The sequence below is a fragment of the Genypterus blacodes genome, unplaced genomic scaffold (genome assembly GCF_046128005.1).
Source record: "Genypterus blacodes isolate CSIRO-AG114 ecotype Tasmania unplaced genomic scaffold, CSIRO-AGI_Gbla_v1 ptg000090l_1, whole genome shotgun sequence".
Classification (NCBI taxonomy): domain Eukaryota; kingdom Metazoa; phylum Chordata; class Actinopteri; order Ophidiiformes; family Ophidiidae; genus Genypterus; species Genypterus blacodes.
In genome coordinates this window covers 2,135,344-2,152,651 of record NW_027466895.1, presented here as the reverse complement: position 1 = coordinate 2,152,651, position 17,308 = coordinate 2,135,344, and the positions used below count along the sequence as shown (strand labels likewise).

At 43.4% G+C, this 17,308-nt stretch overlaps 1 protein-coding gene across 1 annotated transcript in view; it reads left to right on the top strand.

Moving 5' to 3' along the window:
- The first annotated feature begins 344 nt into the window (after positions 1 to 344).
- Positions 345 to 17,308, top strand: part of chchd3a (coiled-coil-helix-coiled-coil-helix domain containing 3a) — a 58,536-nt gene continuing 41,572 nt past the window's right edge. The window contains exons 1-4 of the mRNA XM_076159006.1: positions 345 to 549; positions 1,578 to 1,871; positions 2,640 to 2,781; positions 10,254 to 10,347. Coding sequence (XP_076015121.1) covers positions 469 to 549; positions 1,578 to 1,871; positions 2,640 to 2,781; positions 10,254 to 10,347 — 611 coding nt within the window. The 5' untranslated portion in view covers positions 345 to 468. The remainder of the gene's footprint in view (positions 550 to 1,577; positions 1,872 to 2,639; positions 2,782 to 10,253; positions 10,348 to 17,308) is intronic.

Genomic DNA, 17,308 nt, shown 5'->3' with positions numbered 1-17,308 from the left:
GTTCGTGGAGCAAACCACACATTTTTATCTATGTGTCTTTATGGGATTTAAGTCATCATAATAATAATAAGTAATAGTTAATATATTGAGTTTATTAAGAGTAGAGGATGATGCAGAGTACACCGATTACAATGATGCACCTTGCAGACCTCTACACTATACCATAAGTAGAGCCATCTAAAAGTAACCATGCAAGTGATGCACATTTAAACACCGAGCACTTCACCTAGCAGTGCTGTCAACCGTCCATGCTGCATAGCCTCATCCTATGAAAATAGACGATACACGGAGGTAAGCGCTCCTATCCAATCAGAGGGCACGTTCTTCAGAAACGTCAAATCCAGGAAGTGTAGCCGTACGAAATCAGAGGCGTGCGAATCCCCCGCCCCTGAAAAATCTAATAAACTCCATAAAAACACAAGTTAATGATAGTTTTTAATACCTCTTGTTAATAAGTGCGGTCTGATAATGGGAGCGAACAACAGTACCCGCCGCGTTTCATTCCAGTCTGATGAGAACGAGAACATAACAGTGGTGAAGGGCATTCGGGTAAGTGACAGAATATACAGACGTCAAATGTTGTGTAAACATGCTGAAAACATAATAACCATATTGCCTTATCGTGTTTAAGATCGATAGCAACATTAATGTGATGCTAACAACAGCGCTAAATTGTCAAGTTTATGGCGAACAGATTCTTAGCAACCGGTGTTTATCTTCACTTGTACATTTACTCTGATATACAGTTAGTTGTGGCTGTTGAAAGTAAACAACGTATTGCTAAATCTCTGCCAGTGTCGCAGGTATTAAACGTAAAATCCTGATGAGAATGTCAACGATGATTTCATTCAATAAATCTGCAGGGGATTTGTTTCTAGTTACTCTGAATTCTGACTTTGCAGTATTAGTACATGTAGTTTGTATAAATTCTGTGTTTATTTTTGATATTATTTTGTATATTATGTTACAGTCATCAGTCTATTGATGGCTGAAACTATTGGTTATAGCCAAACAAATACTCTAATACTTTTAATAAAGCAAAGGAAATACAAAGGCAATACTGTATTGTACTGATACCATTTGTTACTTTCAAAGTTATGTGAATATGTAGAGCATGACATACATTTTATTAATAATTTTCAACTGTTTTAGTTCGAAGGCTTCTTCTACTTTCTAACCCTTTGGAATAACCACATAAGTTCATTGATAGTATTTTGTAGATGCAGATTCAACTTTTTAAATTTTTATTGTATTTAATACGGAAAAGACACTCTTGTTGAGATTAAATCAGTGCTGATTTCTCTGTGTTGCGTGATTGGAGCCACTGACTACTGAAGTTAAATATAGACTGAGCAGCTTTAGTGGATCAGATCAGGCTTTTGTTCACATGGCTTTGTCTATTTGTATCACTTGGTTGGTTGACTGACCTGGTGAGGCTAATATTATCTTTCTGTGCCGTGATCCTCTGAAGCCAGCACTGAAGTGTGTATTGTTGGAACAAAGCTTGGCATTCTCATGTGTGTGGGTGCAAGATGCACCCTCAATCATAACTTTTTTTTTTTTTTTTCTCGCTGCAGCTTTCTGAGAATGTCATCAACCGCATGAGGGAACAAGCAGCTCCCCCGAAGCCCCATCCACACACACCTGCACCCACTCCGCCTTCTTCTGTGACGGCTAACTTCACACACTCTCCTCTCCTGCAACCACTAGCTCCCCCCTTTGACCCAATAACCTCCTTACCTCCCCCCCCTATTCTCTTAGAGCCTGTTGCACCTCCACCTCCTCCTCCAACACCTGCCACTGAAACAGTGGCTGCACCTGCACCACCATCACCTCCTCCTCCTCCTCCTCCTCAACCGCCGAAGGAACAGGTAGCAGCACCCACAATAATTGATATGGAGCTCCCATTGCCCCCAGCTGCTGCTCCTGCTGCTGCTGCTTCTGCTCCTGAGCCTGTGGCAGCACCCCCTCCTGCTCCTGCAGCGGTTGAGCTGGTACCTCTGCCTACGCCTCTCCCTCCTACTCCTGCTCCCATTGAAATCCTGACTCCTGCTCCAGTTGGTGTAGAATCGGTTGCTCCGCTTGCTCCTCAGCTTGTACCCGAACCCCCCATTCCTCCCATAAAGCCGCCCAGTGCTTCTCCTCCTGCAGTAATTGAACTTGTTGCTTCTCCTCCTGCAGTAATTGAACCCGTTGCTTCTCCTCCTGCAGTAATTGAACCTGTTGCTTCCCCTCCTGCAGTAATTGAACCTGTTGCTTCCCCTCCTCCAGTAATTGAACCCGTTGCTTCTCCTCCTCCAGTATTTGAACCCATTGCTTCTCCTTCTCCTGTTAATAAACCCATTGCTTCTCCCCCTGTGATTGAACCCATTGCGCCACCAACTGAGATTGAACCAGTTGCTACTCCACCTGTAGTTGAACCCATGCCATCTCCTCCTACTGTCAACATTGAACCCATCGCTACTCCTCCTGTTCCGGAAATGGACCCAATCTTTTGCCCTCCTGAGCTTGACACCCTTCTGTCATCAGCTTTATGTCCTTCAGGGGACGCTTTTCCCCTGCAGCCTGCTGAGCCCTTCGCTGCACCTCCTCTGGCTGACTTTTTTGCCCCTAGTGAACCTATTGCACCTCCTCCTCAGCCACCAGTGGAGTCTGTGTCTCCTGCTCCTGCTCCTGCTCCTGCTCCTGCTCCTGCTCCTGCTCCTGAGCCTGAGCCAGTGGCAAAACTGGACCCTTTACCAGTGCAGGCTCCAGTCCCCCCGCCTGCAGCTCCACCAGCTGGTGAGTTGTGTTCCAATGACCCCCTAGTCAGTATTCACAACACGTTATTTAATTGTATGATATCAATTCTTGTGTTGCGTCTGATTTCTCCTCATGAACATGTCAGAAAGGTCCCCCATATATCTTACTGTTATTGTGCATCTACTGTATGTTTTTGACTTCATAGGCAGAAGACACACTTGAGCATTGTTTCTGCTAACAAGAGGCAGGAATGAATGGTCTTTCATCAAAAATGAGGCAATAAGTTCTTGGGCGAGAGAGAGGAATAGAGAGGGAGAGAGGATTATTTTGTCTTGAAATGAAAGGGATTCATTTTCAGTTGCATTGTTAATCATAAAGAAAAGGTTATGAGCAAATGAACTTTTCAAAGATTCATTTTCAAGTCCGGCCACATTGAATTTTAATGATGTTTATTGTGTGGGTGTTTTCTTCAAGCCACCTTGAGCTGTGTAGTCTCCAACTTTGCTTGCACATTGCAATTAGTCTTCATTCTCCAAACTGGTCCTCACAGTAGCTTCGGTCCCATTATGATTCATTGCCATTGCCTAACATTTAATGGAATGATTAATTCTTTCTTGTAGTAATGTTAATGAATTGATGCTGTAATTAGTGGCCCTCCATTCTGTCTCAGCCGCCAGGATCACCCTTCTCCTCCCTGCAGGGCCTGAGTCCTGCTGCTAACCTCAGCAGTCGGCTCTATTTTTGTAGCAGTCTGGTAAGTTTTCTTTTCCCAGATTGGTTTTTATAGCCTTTTCACTTCACTGCAGTTAAAGTTGGGGATGATTTGAGGAAGGTAAAGGAGCCATTTGTTTTATTGTTGGACCTTTTGAGATTCACCTAATGGGGTCGTAGCTTCAGTGTGCGACACTGCGAGACTTGTCGCATTAAAGGAGATTTGGTAAACTCTGTCATTACGCATCATTTAGCACGAAGTGACACTGATGCTGCAGGGTTAATGGAGTTCCATTGTTTTAGAAAATAGTTTTGTTGCAATTTGTGACTGTGAAATGAAGGCGAGCACTGACATGAAATTAATGAAAATCCTGCACAAGAATTTCTCTCTATCGTTCCCTCTCTCTCTTTCTCTCTCTGTCGCTGTCTCTCTTTGTCTAAGTAAAGTTTTGTGTCAAGTGTGTGGGTGCCCTTTTCTCCTCTGACGGGTCTAGCAGAGGACATTTCAAAGTAACCTCTTCTGTTCCATAGTGCAGGCTGGGGTGTGGGTGCAGGTTCTTCAGTGGGCTGCGTCCGGAGTGTGGGCAGGCGTCCCCATCCTTGACTGTGCTCAATCAGTAAAGTAATTAAAAAAGGCCAACTTATGCCACGCCACACTGACTCCAGTGATTAAAACGGCACCTCTGCAGTTTCACACAAACACAAACCACCAGGCCTCATTAAGGGAGGGAGGTGGAGGGTGTGTGTATGTGTGTACCTGTGGGTGGATGTGTGTGCAGTTCTCATTAGGCCGTAGGCTTTCTCCGATATGACACTGCATTCTGTGTGAGCCACTTGCCTTTTTGTCTGAGAGGATTGGTAGAAATTATTGTATTTATGATGTTATATTGCAACTGAAATAACTTTTTGTTGCTGTTTTCCATTAGCTGTGGGCCCACTTACTGAATGGACCATAATATTTCTGTCTGTCTGTTTTCTGTTCCATTGTTTGTATTAATTGTTTTTTTTTAGATTTAAAGATGCATACCGCAACATCTTTGTTAAGCATTAGAAGTGGTGTGTGTAGGAGTGTGTTCAGTAAAAAAGTCAGGACTAGAGTGAAAAAATGCAGTAGAGGGTTTTTGTGAGATTACAGATCAGTCATGGTAGGTGTATGTATAATTACTATATATATATATATATATATACAGTGGGATGCAAAAGTTTGGGCAGCCTTGTTAATTTTCCTTTATAAATCATTGGTTGTTAGGATAAAAAAAATCAGTTAAATATATCATATAGGAGACAAACACAGTGATATTTGAGAAGTGAAATGAAGTTTATAGGATTTACAGAAAGTGTGCAATAATTGTTTAAACAAAATTAGGCAGGTGCATAAATTTTATATATATATATTATAATGATCTAGTCATTGGTTGTCTGTAGCCCCCATTACAAATGACTTTGACCTCTTATGCAACCAGACTGTTTTTATTTTTAGTTCTTCCAAAACATGATCTCTTGCTCTTACATTTTTACGAACATTTAGATATGCTATACAGATATGTGTGCAAAGGTGTGTGTTTTGAAACCTTTGCAACTCTTTAATGTGCAAAAACACATCTACTCTCCTTTGCTGCAGCACTGCTGTGCACACTCCAGTGCTTTCACTATTGTCAGACATGTCAGGCCTGAACTAGCAGCACCCATGGACTGTGAACCAAGTTTACAAGCCTATCTAGCCTTGTTAGTGTGGATAAGTTCAAACCTCATGATGCAAACAAGTAATGGAGGTAAAGGATCTGTCAGTATTCAGTATCAGGGTTTATCTTACTGGGTGCATTTCTATAGACATGAAGCGCAAGTTTCAAAACTTTGCTTTCACATACTCTTTATAATGAGGCAAACAACAACACTGTGTCCAATTTGAGGTAGAAAAGTTTGTTGTTTTAATAAGTGTATATAATATGCAATATGACATTTTGGTATCCACACTATATTTAAACCACAGTGACACATAGCTCCTCTCTCAGTGATTATTAGCCGACTCCTTCCCGCCGCCGGCAGGCCCTTGTATTTTTCGGGCAGCAGAAATGCGAGTTGACATTTACGCAGGTGTTTTGAATATAGCCTCCACGCAAGGTCACCTCACACGGTAATATGGACCGAGCTCACGAACCACAGCGAAGGAGAGCAGGAAAAGAAGAAAAATAAAATTCAACTTTAGACCATTGATCTAGCCTGGAACAAAATGGTGATATGAGGCTGCATCTCGTTAAAACGGTGAAGTTCAGCCCAATCCTGAAAGGTTACGACCTTAATGAGGCAGACATTGATTATGTGTGTCCACGAGAGGTGGGTATTGAGTGAGGCTCTCAGTGGGCTGGCTGTCTCTAAATCATGGCCTGAGTCAGTATGTGTGCTGATTACACCATAGTCAAGGTTGAGCCTCCTACACCTTCTCCAATACGCTATAAATATTCATATGCCAGAGCCCACACACAGCGCTGGACTAATAGCCTGCTTAAAGATTACTCCCAAGTGCTAAAGAGTGAAAGGGGAAAGACTGAAGGAGGGGGGGATGTAAGAGAGTTGTTAGTGAGTGTAAGTGGAAAGTATATCACTCTATTTGCGGCTCTTGTCTTGCGAGAACGTGAAATGGGACTGTATGTTGGGTGCTATACCACAGAGACTGAGTGAGGATTGAAAAGGGCCAAATATTGCCCCCAATAGCACCTGCCTGCCACAGTTTGAAGCTCACTCTTCATCGTTTCTGTTTTTTCCCCTGTCAGAGGACACAAGGGAAGGTGCGCAATGACTCGACCAAGCGCCAGCTAGGGACGTGAGGAAGTGGTAATGTTACAGATTATGCCCTCCACGTGGGTCCTGGGGTTAATGAAACTTCTGATGAGAAACGCAATTTGCCTTCGTCTATTATCTCCACTGCCAATAGCCTCTGCTCCACTGCCTCTCCTCCTCCTCCTCCTCTTTGGCTTATTCTACAGGCTTTGGTGATTGGAGGAAGAGGAGCGGCGGGGGACATGTCTAAAAAGATGATGAGTTTTTAATCTCTTTAACATTTACATGTCCTACGCAGGATTGACACGGGCTCTGTCGATCTGGAATTGTCTGTGACCCTAACCAGCCTCGCTCAAGGACCCCAGACGGTGTTTATCATATCGGAACCTGTTTTCCGGCTGACCCTGCAGTCCCGCCAGCTATCTGAAGCCACTGTCCTCAGGGCTGGAGAGGATGTTAAGTGATAAGTGAGGAGTTGCTTAGGTTTGCCAAAGTTTTAACTTCTCATTCTGCAGTGCTATGGGCTATATACGGCTTTATTTTTTGCATATTTGAAATGTCAGCCCATGCAGAAATGCCAGACTTACATGATGGAAAATGTTGTTAATCTTCATGGCAGGACTTAACCTCTGACCCACATTCCTGTGCGTATTTTTCGGCCAGCATACATTGGACTTACCCACAGAGATCTTTCGTGTGGATAATAATTTCCTTGAGCGCTCCCATCATAGGGATGTTGTGTTGTTTCACAGCTGCTTGTGTCTTGGTGGCCTAAAGCCAAAGCACTATGGTCCAACATCAGTGTGTGCAGTTCAGTCTCGTTATCCTAAGGAATTAATGGCCGGTTTGTCCAAAGGAGACTTGGGAATGACTCTTGGTGCTTGCAGATGATATTGCACACATAAATATTTGCAAAGTGAACATTATGTGGCTATAATGACCAAACAGCCACAGGCTTTAACTGAGTTGGCTTGCTCAGAAAATTAAATCACTCTAATGCAGCCAGGATAAGAACATATTTAAACATGATTGAATTCTAGCTTATGTTGCTCATTTGACTTGCACAGTGTTGTCTTTGCACATTACAATATGACCTCTGATTCTCTCTAACATTTGTGCTGTTGTTGAAAACAGCGGCACACCCTTTTGTCATGCGGCCGCCCGTGCTGAAGTGAACTGAACTGTAAATTAGACTATGCTGTGATCACTTGTGCTCGTGGCTGCTGTCAGACGTGATCTATTATTTTCTCACGCTCTGTTTGGACACTTGGGTGACAGCCGTCTGTCTCTGTGAGGTTACACTATGCAGTTGTTGACTGTCAATCACCGCCCCTGTCTGCTCCAGTGTTTCTTCTGAGGGCCTGTCATCATAACACTCCCTCCACCTGATGCTCATTAGTCCTACTCTGCACAGTCTGATGTATTGACTGTATCGTACGTCTACCATTTGCTGTGGAAATCTGAGAGCTAAACGTATTTGTGTATCTAACTAAGTGAGAGCAAATCCTTTACAATATGGGCCTTACACAGCTGGAAGAGGTGAAGGAGGAGACAACAGCTGATGGCTAAGTGGCGTGTCAGCCGAATCATTAATTATTTTCAAGAAATACGAGCAGTTTTTCATCAAAAGATACCCAAACACGCCGTGGCCTCATCTGTATGTATTTGTGATCAAGTCCAGGCCAAAGTTTACTGTGATGGATTGTGTTAGGCCACAGAAATAAAAGCCAAATTATCTGTTCAAGATCCCATGAAATTAGAAAAAATATGCTGTCTCTTGGTGAATTTACTTCTAGTTGCTGTTATATGCAAAATACACATGAAAACGATTGAAGATGTGTTGTAGAATATCCTTTGAATGCTGAATGGTTGATTAATGGTAGCAGGATACATTTGGAGCTTTATATGCAGGAACAGCTTTTGATCACTGCCAGGTGTTGAGACATGGATTGGGCACCTATGGTCATGCACTCTCATACCCATATGCTTTAAACCTAAATTTGCTCCACTTAGGGTTGTTTTTGCCTGGGTATTTTTGTGTGTGCCGTGTTGTGTGTCTTAGCAAGACATCTCGACAGGTTTTTGATTGCGGTTTTGTGAAGCGGTGGGGAACATGATCGTAGATTTGGAGGCGAATCAGATCATAGTCATAAATTATTAACATTATTTTTAGGCCATAGACAACCATCAGACTGCTTGTCCTGTGTTAACACAATGTTACCACTAGATGGTAGCAGAGACTAGATGGTACAGCCAGCTTTCAAACCAAACTTTTAAGCTTTCACACCGCATCTTTTGAAAAACCTTTCTTCCATCGGCTTTGGAGGTCATTTTCAGATGGGAGCTATATTGATCCAGGCATAGCTGAGTGCGTAGTGGGGCTACAGATATGCAACTACAACCATCATCGAGTTGAGTTTGTGCTGAATCACTAAATTACAAATGTTCTAAATGTATATAATATCTACGCAGCTTCATTCATAACCGCTCCACCATCGATTGCAATTACACTTGTTGTGTCTTTGGTAGAGATGGAACTGATGAGTGTTTCCTTTTCATGTTCACAGTCACTTGTGAAGGATGCACCCACTCCTGCTCCTCTTTGTCGACTTAGGAGGTCTCTCTAACATTCATGGTACTGGAAATGTGCAGCATGTACCATCGCACTTACAGATGGCTGATATTGATCTCAAACTGCAATTACTGCAGTTACACATTCACTTGCTCTTAAAATCTCCAAGTTAGACTTAATCAAACACACAAATGTGGTGCTATGAGTCTAATGGCCTCTTAGCACCACACCTTTATGAAAAATACTGCTCTAACACTAAACAGGAAATTGCAGCACAGGGCAGTTTATCTTCAGGACTTAGTATATTCATTTTTTCCCAGTGGTGTTTTTGCTAAAATAGACTCATTTACTGTGCCGGAGCTGATAATACCAAACGGATGGCCTTGTACATTTACAGTCTCATTGATTTAGTTATTAGGTTTGTGTGTGTCTGTATCTGTGTGTGTACGCACCCTTCACCAGCCTGCTGTTACCAGGTAATAATGGACGCCAACTATAGGGATTACGCTATCTAACTAATGCAGTGGGAGAGTAATCTTGACGCACTCAGACACTCCCCCTCCACTGCAGTGTCGCAGTCGCACCGCATGGCACTTCTGCCTTCAGAGCACGTTTACGCCTGATCACCAGCTGGCTTCTTTACTTTCATGCTTAATTACCTGCCAAGATAGGACGGTGAAGACACGCAGTCAAACATGTATGATGCCACTGACATGAATATGGATAGACAGTGAGTGGCGGGGTGTGTGTGTGTGTGTGTGTTTGTGTGTGTGTGTGTGTGTGTGTGTGTGTGTGTGTGTCTTGCCAGGCAAGTAGTTTTCTACTGTTAAGGACCTCCAATTTTTTGTAGTAATTACAAAGCTTTGTTGTTGTTCTGACAATTGAATCATTTGATAGTAGTCCCGATCCCACTGAGAATCGACAAGTTGCAGGACTCACTTTCAGGTTATTGCTTTGGTTTACTGGTCTGTGTTTACATTCATTGTATAGCTGTATTGCATTACTCATTTGCACCCGAGCCCGCCCATGTGGATGTAAACCCCACCTGGGTATTAGATGTGCAGCCAACAAGAAGGAGGTCATAGATGCTGTCCCGTGTGTCTCCTCGTCCTGTCACCCATGATGCAGCGGAGGGTGGCAGCCACATGAATGTAATATACTGACAGTATGTTATGGCTTCTTTTGCGGTTGTCTGCCTGTCCCCTAGTGGTTGAAGGGGTCAGTGCAACCTCAGACACAAGCAGAGAACACAAACACTCCATTATATACCTTTCTGTTAATGCAGGTTTTTGTGTTGTATACCTGGGAAATGTTCACCTTCCTTTTCATTTGTTCAATATCATTCTCTTTAGCGTTTAGCTGCAGTGTGTTTGTCAGTAAACAATAGCCAATTATATGAATCTCTCTCTCTCTCTCTGTCTCTGTCTCTCTGTCGTCGCGTCCTCCCCAGTTGATGAAGAGGCCCTGAGGATGAAGATCACTGATGAGTTGTCTAAAGGCCTGGAACAGGAGAGGACCAAGGCAGAGCAAGAGCTGCAAGCCTGGTTAGACACACATACACACACATGCACATGCACAATGCTTTAGTGCGAAACAATTAATTTCTGTAGTTCATTGAGTGTTGCGATTTGTTTTCTCGAGTTGAAATGAAGAAGGTTATGCTTATCAAAACCAGAATCTCTGCTCTTTTCTTTTCTTTTCTTCTCTTTCTCTCTCTCTCTCCTCTCTCTGGTGAAGACGGATTGAATCAGAGTTCTGTTCCGGTGTAGAGTATTTCATTAGGAGCCAAAGACATTTCCGATTTGGCTGTTTTTCCTCTTCCATTAATAGTCAAAAAGGTCACTACCAATCTCTCCAATCCCCACTGTGTTTCCAATTTTCCTCCCTTCCGAAGCACATCAGCACTTTTTCCTCCCCATATCTTTGCTCCTCTCTTTTTTTTCCTCTGGATCAATTAATCATGCCTGAGAAAGGAGGGCGGTCTCCTTAGGTAATTTCCTGGCATCTTGAATGGGTGATCCATTAGCCCTGGCTGATGAGGAAACGCACTCTTCATGTAAGGAGCATCCTCTCCGCTCCTCTCCTCTCCTCCTCCTCCTCCTCCTCTTTGACCCAAAATGAGCAGGTGCACAAGTAACTATGTCCGGTAAACACGTTACCCCCCTGTCCCCTTCTCCAATAGGCCCAGATGATCTCCAACAATCCCTGATGAATGAGCAGCTCTGATTAGTCACTAAACACACCCTTGTACATGTTTGTGAAGGATGAAGAAGGAAAAAAAACTCAGACCTTCCAGGAGGAGGTGGTGTTTTCCTAGTGATTAGCCTTATTTTTGCTCGTATCTGAGGCTCATTCAAGAGAAGAGAAATTAAGGAGTGGTTTTGAGAAATCATTTCTCTATTGATTCCTCCCCCCTCACTTTTATTTTTCAATGTAACTGCTTCCTGCAGCTCGCTTATTGATGTCTTCAGAAAAGCAAGTGCTTCAAAATTACACCCTCTTTGCAATTAATTGGAATCATGGTGGCTTTCAAACTCGCAATTTTTGTTTCAGCTTTGCGTGGGCCACATTTTCATTTAAGACTATACAGAACATGGAATGATAAATAAGCAATCATCCCTTGGTTTTTAAGCCAATGCTTGTTTGTTTGTTTTTAGACACGAAGTATTAATATCAGTTTTCAACGCGTCCTTGTCGTCTGTTGTTTCTTTTGCTAATTTCTTCTTAATTGTTTCATTATGTTTGCTTGTGTAAGCGAATGTGTGCATCCTTTCTCTTCGCTGATGCTGACGAAGTAAGTAGCACATTAATGTGGGTAATCACTTCACGTTTCATACAACAGGTTACAGGGTGTTACTCTTACACCCTGACACCCCGGATTGTTGTCTTCTTTACATTACTGCCGCACACACACAGAAACTGTCAAAGATGCTGCGCCGCATTTCAGAAGCGTTGCCATTACGTTGTTGCGGGTCTCCTTAGCGGGCCTTGATTGGGTCCATTTGTTCAGACTGTGCAGAGATTGCAGGGTATGTCTTTATTGATGATATGAGAAGGTCACTGAAAAGTTGGGACTAACTTGTCAAGGTGTTGCCTGCACAGTTCTTATCAGTAGTTCAGTACAAACATTCAAATGCAACATAGAGACACAACATTTGAGCCTTCTGCTTGTCTAAGTCATATTGTGTTATGGATTCTTCACTAACTTGTGCAATGCCAGCAATCGTGAAGGAATTATGTGGTGTACAAGAAGTACTGTGTATATATTTTTGGAAATATTTTCTGTAAAACTACTAAACTAAACTTAACTAAACTCGTGATATCCTGGGAGACGTGATTGTACATTTGCAACCTGACTGAGCTCATTGAAAAAGGTTTATTCCACATGGAGCTTTCTGTTGTTCTCGTAAATTGTTTTGTTCTTTTATTTTCTGTTTGTAGTTACTGGGAGATAAAGCTGACTGGCACTTTTAATTGAAATAGATGAGAAGGCACAGAAGGTCCAGCCCAACTGCAGTGGTATTTTATGTTCCCACAGTGCAGGCAGTAACTGCTGGGAGTCCTTGGCTGTTAAAAGCAAACAGTGCAGTGATCATGGCCTTGGTTGCATTGAGAAAAATTGTTGTGTAGAGACTGTGTTGCTTTTGCAGCAAAAGTGCGTGTGCGTGTGCGTGTGCGTGTGTGTGTGTGTGTGTGTGTGTGTGTGTGTGTGTGTGTGTGTGTGTGTGTGTGTGTGTGTGTGTGTGTGTGTGTGTGTGTGTGTGTGTGTGTGTGTGTGTGTGTGTGTGTGTGTGTGTGTGTGTGTGTGTGTGTGTCTCGTTTTCTGCTTTGAAGGACCTCCAATTTTTTTTCAAGTGACGGCATCACGTCTCACTCGTTTTCAAACCATGCAGTGGAACTGCTGCACAGCTTGAACACAGGAAAATGGAAGAATATGTGAACCTGCAGGTCACGCACACACTCACCTAAAAATGTTAAATATAGACGGCGACAACAAAGGTACTTTGAACAGGCAGTGCTCAGCAGTTTACATTTGGACCTTCATTATAATCACTCCGAATTTCCCTGTGCTTTGCCTCTTAACTCTGCTTTCCCAGACCCTATGTGCAGTGTCAAACTCGGTCCGTTGAGTTCTTGTTCCCTCGTACCAATCGGCAGGAAAATAAAGTTTGCACGGCGAAAGCTTCCGATGCAGTAAATTACTATCACCGCAAATGACTTTTCGATTTGTTAGAGTTGTACCAAAAGTGCTGCGGTACATTCTCTAAGGGCATTTCTGACAACTGTTGTGAAAGTGAATGTAATAATTTCTACAGTATATGCTCCAGTTCTCCTTCCATACACCTCCCTAAAACTTATTTTATACCAAGTACCCCAGCAGAACATTTTGTAGAATTGTTTTTTGTTAAAATACAGTAGGAATAATTCACGTGTATATATATGAATGTATTTATTTATAAATATGTCTGTGTATATATATATGTATGTGTGTGTGTTTGCAATTTTGAACGTGGAATAGATAGTTGAGCAGATATTGTAAATGGGGTGCAAATCCAGAGGTACTTGCCAACATAGGCAACAAAATGACGTCTCCATAAAAGATGCACGACCTCCACGCGCCCCCAGAAGAAGCTCAGTGTGAAAATCTAATTATTTCCACAGTTTGTCTCGATTTTTGGTGTGTAGATTGAGAAACATTGGTGTTTGGATTAAGTGGGATTTCTACTGTTTAGCTGCTGAGTCATAAATGAACTCTTTGGCTTTGCATGTTTTGCTCTGCAAGGAGTGAAGTGCGGGCTCTGTGAGAAGTTCTCATTTGGGTGCAGCCTTTGTTGCGCAGAGCGGCTGCAGGGAGCAGATTTGCTGTCGCCTGCTCCTCCGCGACGCATCGGAGCAGAACGGCTCCAAGAAAAGGGATGAGAGAAGGAGGGATGTTGAGAGGAGCCTTCCACCGTCCTCTCCCTCGTCTCCCTCAACCTAATATGTCACTATTCAATCTCCTGCTTCTTTTCTGTCCTCTCCCTTGTCTCCCTCAACCTAATATGTCCCTATTCAATCTCCTGCTTCTTTTCTGTCTTCTCCCGTGTTTTCAAACTTGCCGTCACTCTTTGTTGTTCATGTCTCTCTTTCTTACTTTCTCCTATATTTCTATCCGTGCCCTTTTTGTCTGTTTCAAAATCTCTTCATCCTCTTTAGAATTTTTGTCGACTTCCCTCGCCCCTATTCTCACCCAAATTTCTCTCGGCTTTTCATCACGTCTTACTCCTGCCTCCCCTTACCTCTTCATCTGTCGCCTCTATATTTGTCCTCTTCCACCTCTCTCTTCCCCAGCCTCTGCTCCCCCTCTCTTTGTCCTTATGAATGCCCCATCAGCTCGCTGTTAGTGTATGGCAGGTTGCAATCCATGAACCATGCATTTCTTCAGGAAGTGGCTACAAATTGACTCTTTCAGCGAAACCCCACCAGGGGGCCTTTTAGATGAGACACAGGATGGTATAGCTCCACTCGGGATGAACTGTGTGTATGAACTGTGTGTATGAACTGTGTGTATGAACTGTGTGTTTGTGCGTGCGTGCGTGCGTGCGTGCGCTTGTGATGTCTGCTGACAGCATTGACCATAACCACATAAGAGTACAGTATGCTGTCATATTACTGCAACCTTCATTTACAACTTAATCAAACATACCTGTGTTGACGTTGGGATGCTACAACCTCCTCCTCACCTGTATGTATCAACATTCTCTGTTTACCTATGAAGGCTTCACCTCTACGGACTACAGCACATTTTGCAAGGTCTGTTGGGTAAAACCAAGTGTTTCCTTAACACCCTGTACCAGCAAGGGTTGTCCATCATGATCCTGTATGGGCAGCAGTTACAGTATGTTGATGGGCATGCTGTAAAGCCCACCTGAATTCCGTCCATTCCTTCCGTTCGGAGGCACCGGAGATCGGTGCTGGCAACTGCATGGCCTGGTATCAGGTTTACCCACGAGGCGTAGAAAGGCTCGGGGAGTAGAGAACGGCTAGAATAAAAGATGGTAGACTTTTGAGTGTGCAATTCTAACATGTAGTTGTTGTGAAACTTCTGCCCATTATTTTAGGGTGCAGTCAATCGGCTTGTACAATATAATTGCGTGTCAGACTGGAGTGAGAACACTGACCTTCTCTCCAAGCATCTGTCTTCCCTCTCGGTTAAACAGCCTGCCTGTTGAATTCTTTATCGCTCTACGTCAGACTGATGCAGACAGATAGTCTAGCCTGCAGATTTTAGAACCGTTTTTAAAAGAAAAAAATATTTTTTCACACCCTGTCTCACAGACACGCATATGCACACAGACATGAACACACAAACTGTCCTATTCTGTTTAACAAGCTGAGCTGAGCGGAAAAGTTCCCCAACATTAGCAGATTTAGCAGGTGTCGTGTGGAGAATGTGCAAAATGAGATTCCCCTTTAATGTGTCTTCATCTGCAACATCGCTCTCATCCGATCTGCTCTTCACAGGTGTTAACAGGTGTGAATACACACAAACAAGCTCATAATCTAAGCAGCAGTCCTACCCTCAAACTTAGAATGTGAGATCATTTAAAACTCCACATTAGAGGAGGTTGTTTTTGTCTTTGGGATAGCGGCTCTCCTGTCCCCTCAAACTGCTCGTATTTTTTTTAAAAGGCACCAAACTGTGTGAGTCACATTGTCTTGCAATTTAAGTACAGCATATCTCAGCACTGTAACCTGCGGCTGACCTGCTCAGCAAGGCAGTTGTGGTTTTTATTATTACTCAATTTAGTCTTGAGTACACAAAGTAATTCCCCATACCGCCCCAAAGATTAAGTTCCATAAAACCAGTGACCTCTTGAGTGATAACCATCACGCCTCCCAAGTTCTTCAGCGTGACGTAAGGCCACTGGCCCTGCGTCTTCCAGTGTGTGAAATGGGGGAAGTGGGAAATTTGAACTGTACACACACCAGCGTTTTGTAAAGACGATAAGGGAGCTGAGGCTGAAAATGATTTCCCCTTTTGACAATATGCCACTATTGAATCTTGGTCACATGCAATAACCTTAAAACATCACAATTCTCACTTCACGGTCGTAGGAACATTGGATGACAAAATTGTTTTTCTAAGTAGTTTGGGATCGTTTTTTTTCTTTTTTGTCCTGCATCTCCCTTATCCTTAATATTTGCTCCTCGCCACTGTTCCAGCACAGCACCCACAGTTAAGTAGGGGTGGGGTATGTGTGTGTTTATGTGTGGGTGCATGTGTCAGTGGGAGTGCATAGCGCCATAAAATATTCATAGCCAGCATTCAGCGACATTATTCCGAACATCAATATTGCATCGGGCCTTTAAATGCCTTTGTTCCGAGGCGCCCGGGCCGAGCCAGCACGGTAGCGCGAGTAGTCATGTCAAGATCCACTCTGCCAGGGAGCCAATACTGAGGAAGATCTTGGCCGGATGGCAGGCCAGACAACAACATTAATGGGTGAAGACCAGGGGAGCGGGGCTGGGATGGTGTTGGAAAGGTAAAAGTGGAAAAAGTCGGAGACGAACATTATGAATTTCCTTATCTTTTTTTTTTTTTTTGTTGAGGCTTGCAGGAAAGTAATGGAGTAATGTGTTTGTAATGGCTCCCCCATGTATTATGAGGTGATGCGCTGATGATGACCTCATGTATTTGAATGGTTGTTGTTGCAATATTGACCTTAGCGCAGCATTTTTTAAACATGCCGCCATTTATCTTGCTTATTGGAAGGCATCTGTGTGTGCAAACACACAGGCAACCCCCCCCCCCCCACTTTCACCACGTCTAACCCCTAAGCTGCAGCCACACTGCACAGCTTCTTCTTCACCTGGGTCTATACATGTTTCATAGAACTTCCTAGGGATCTGATCAGTTTCTTTTCTAGACTGACACATAGCCCCCCGCCCCCCCTTTTCTCCACCCTCTCTCCGCAAATTATTGATACCTCAGCAGTCTCGTCTCTCTGTCTTCCCATCATTCTGTTTCTCAATGCCTGATCCACTGAGCCATCAAAACACAGCTTGCCGGGCCAAGATGATCCGATCTCTCTATCCAGCACGGGGGCAAACATCATCCACTTATCCTTTTCTTCTGCAACGTAGGTGCTTCTCTTTTTCCCCCACTGTGTGCCTCAACCGTCCACCCCCCCCTCCCCACATCCAGTGCCAATCTTCTACAGTCGAATGAAAAATGCTTCCAATATCCCGCGGACAGGGCAATAATGACTGGAAAGCAATAGAGGTGAAGCAGACAGATAGCATCCAGTGATAGTGCTCTTTGCTTGGGTTAGCACTTGTGGGCCAGCAAGTTGAAAGACTTTTCTGCTGGGTTGTTTATTTTAATTTTGACCTCATTTCTAACATTTCAGAAAGCAACACTCAACAATATTTTTGGCTTTCACTTACATTTGTCTATGATAGATAATTAAGTGACAATTTGCTCATTTTGCTCAGCAGATTAAGTCTTGGTTAACCATTTTC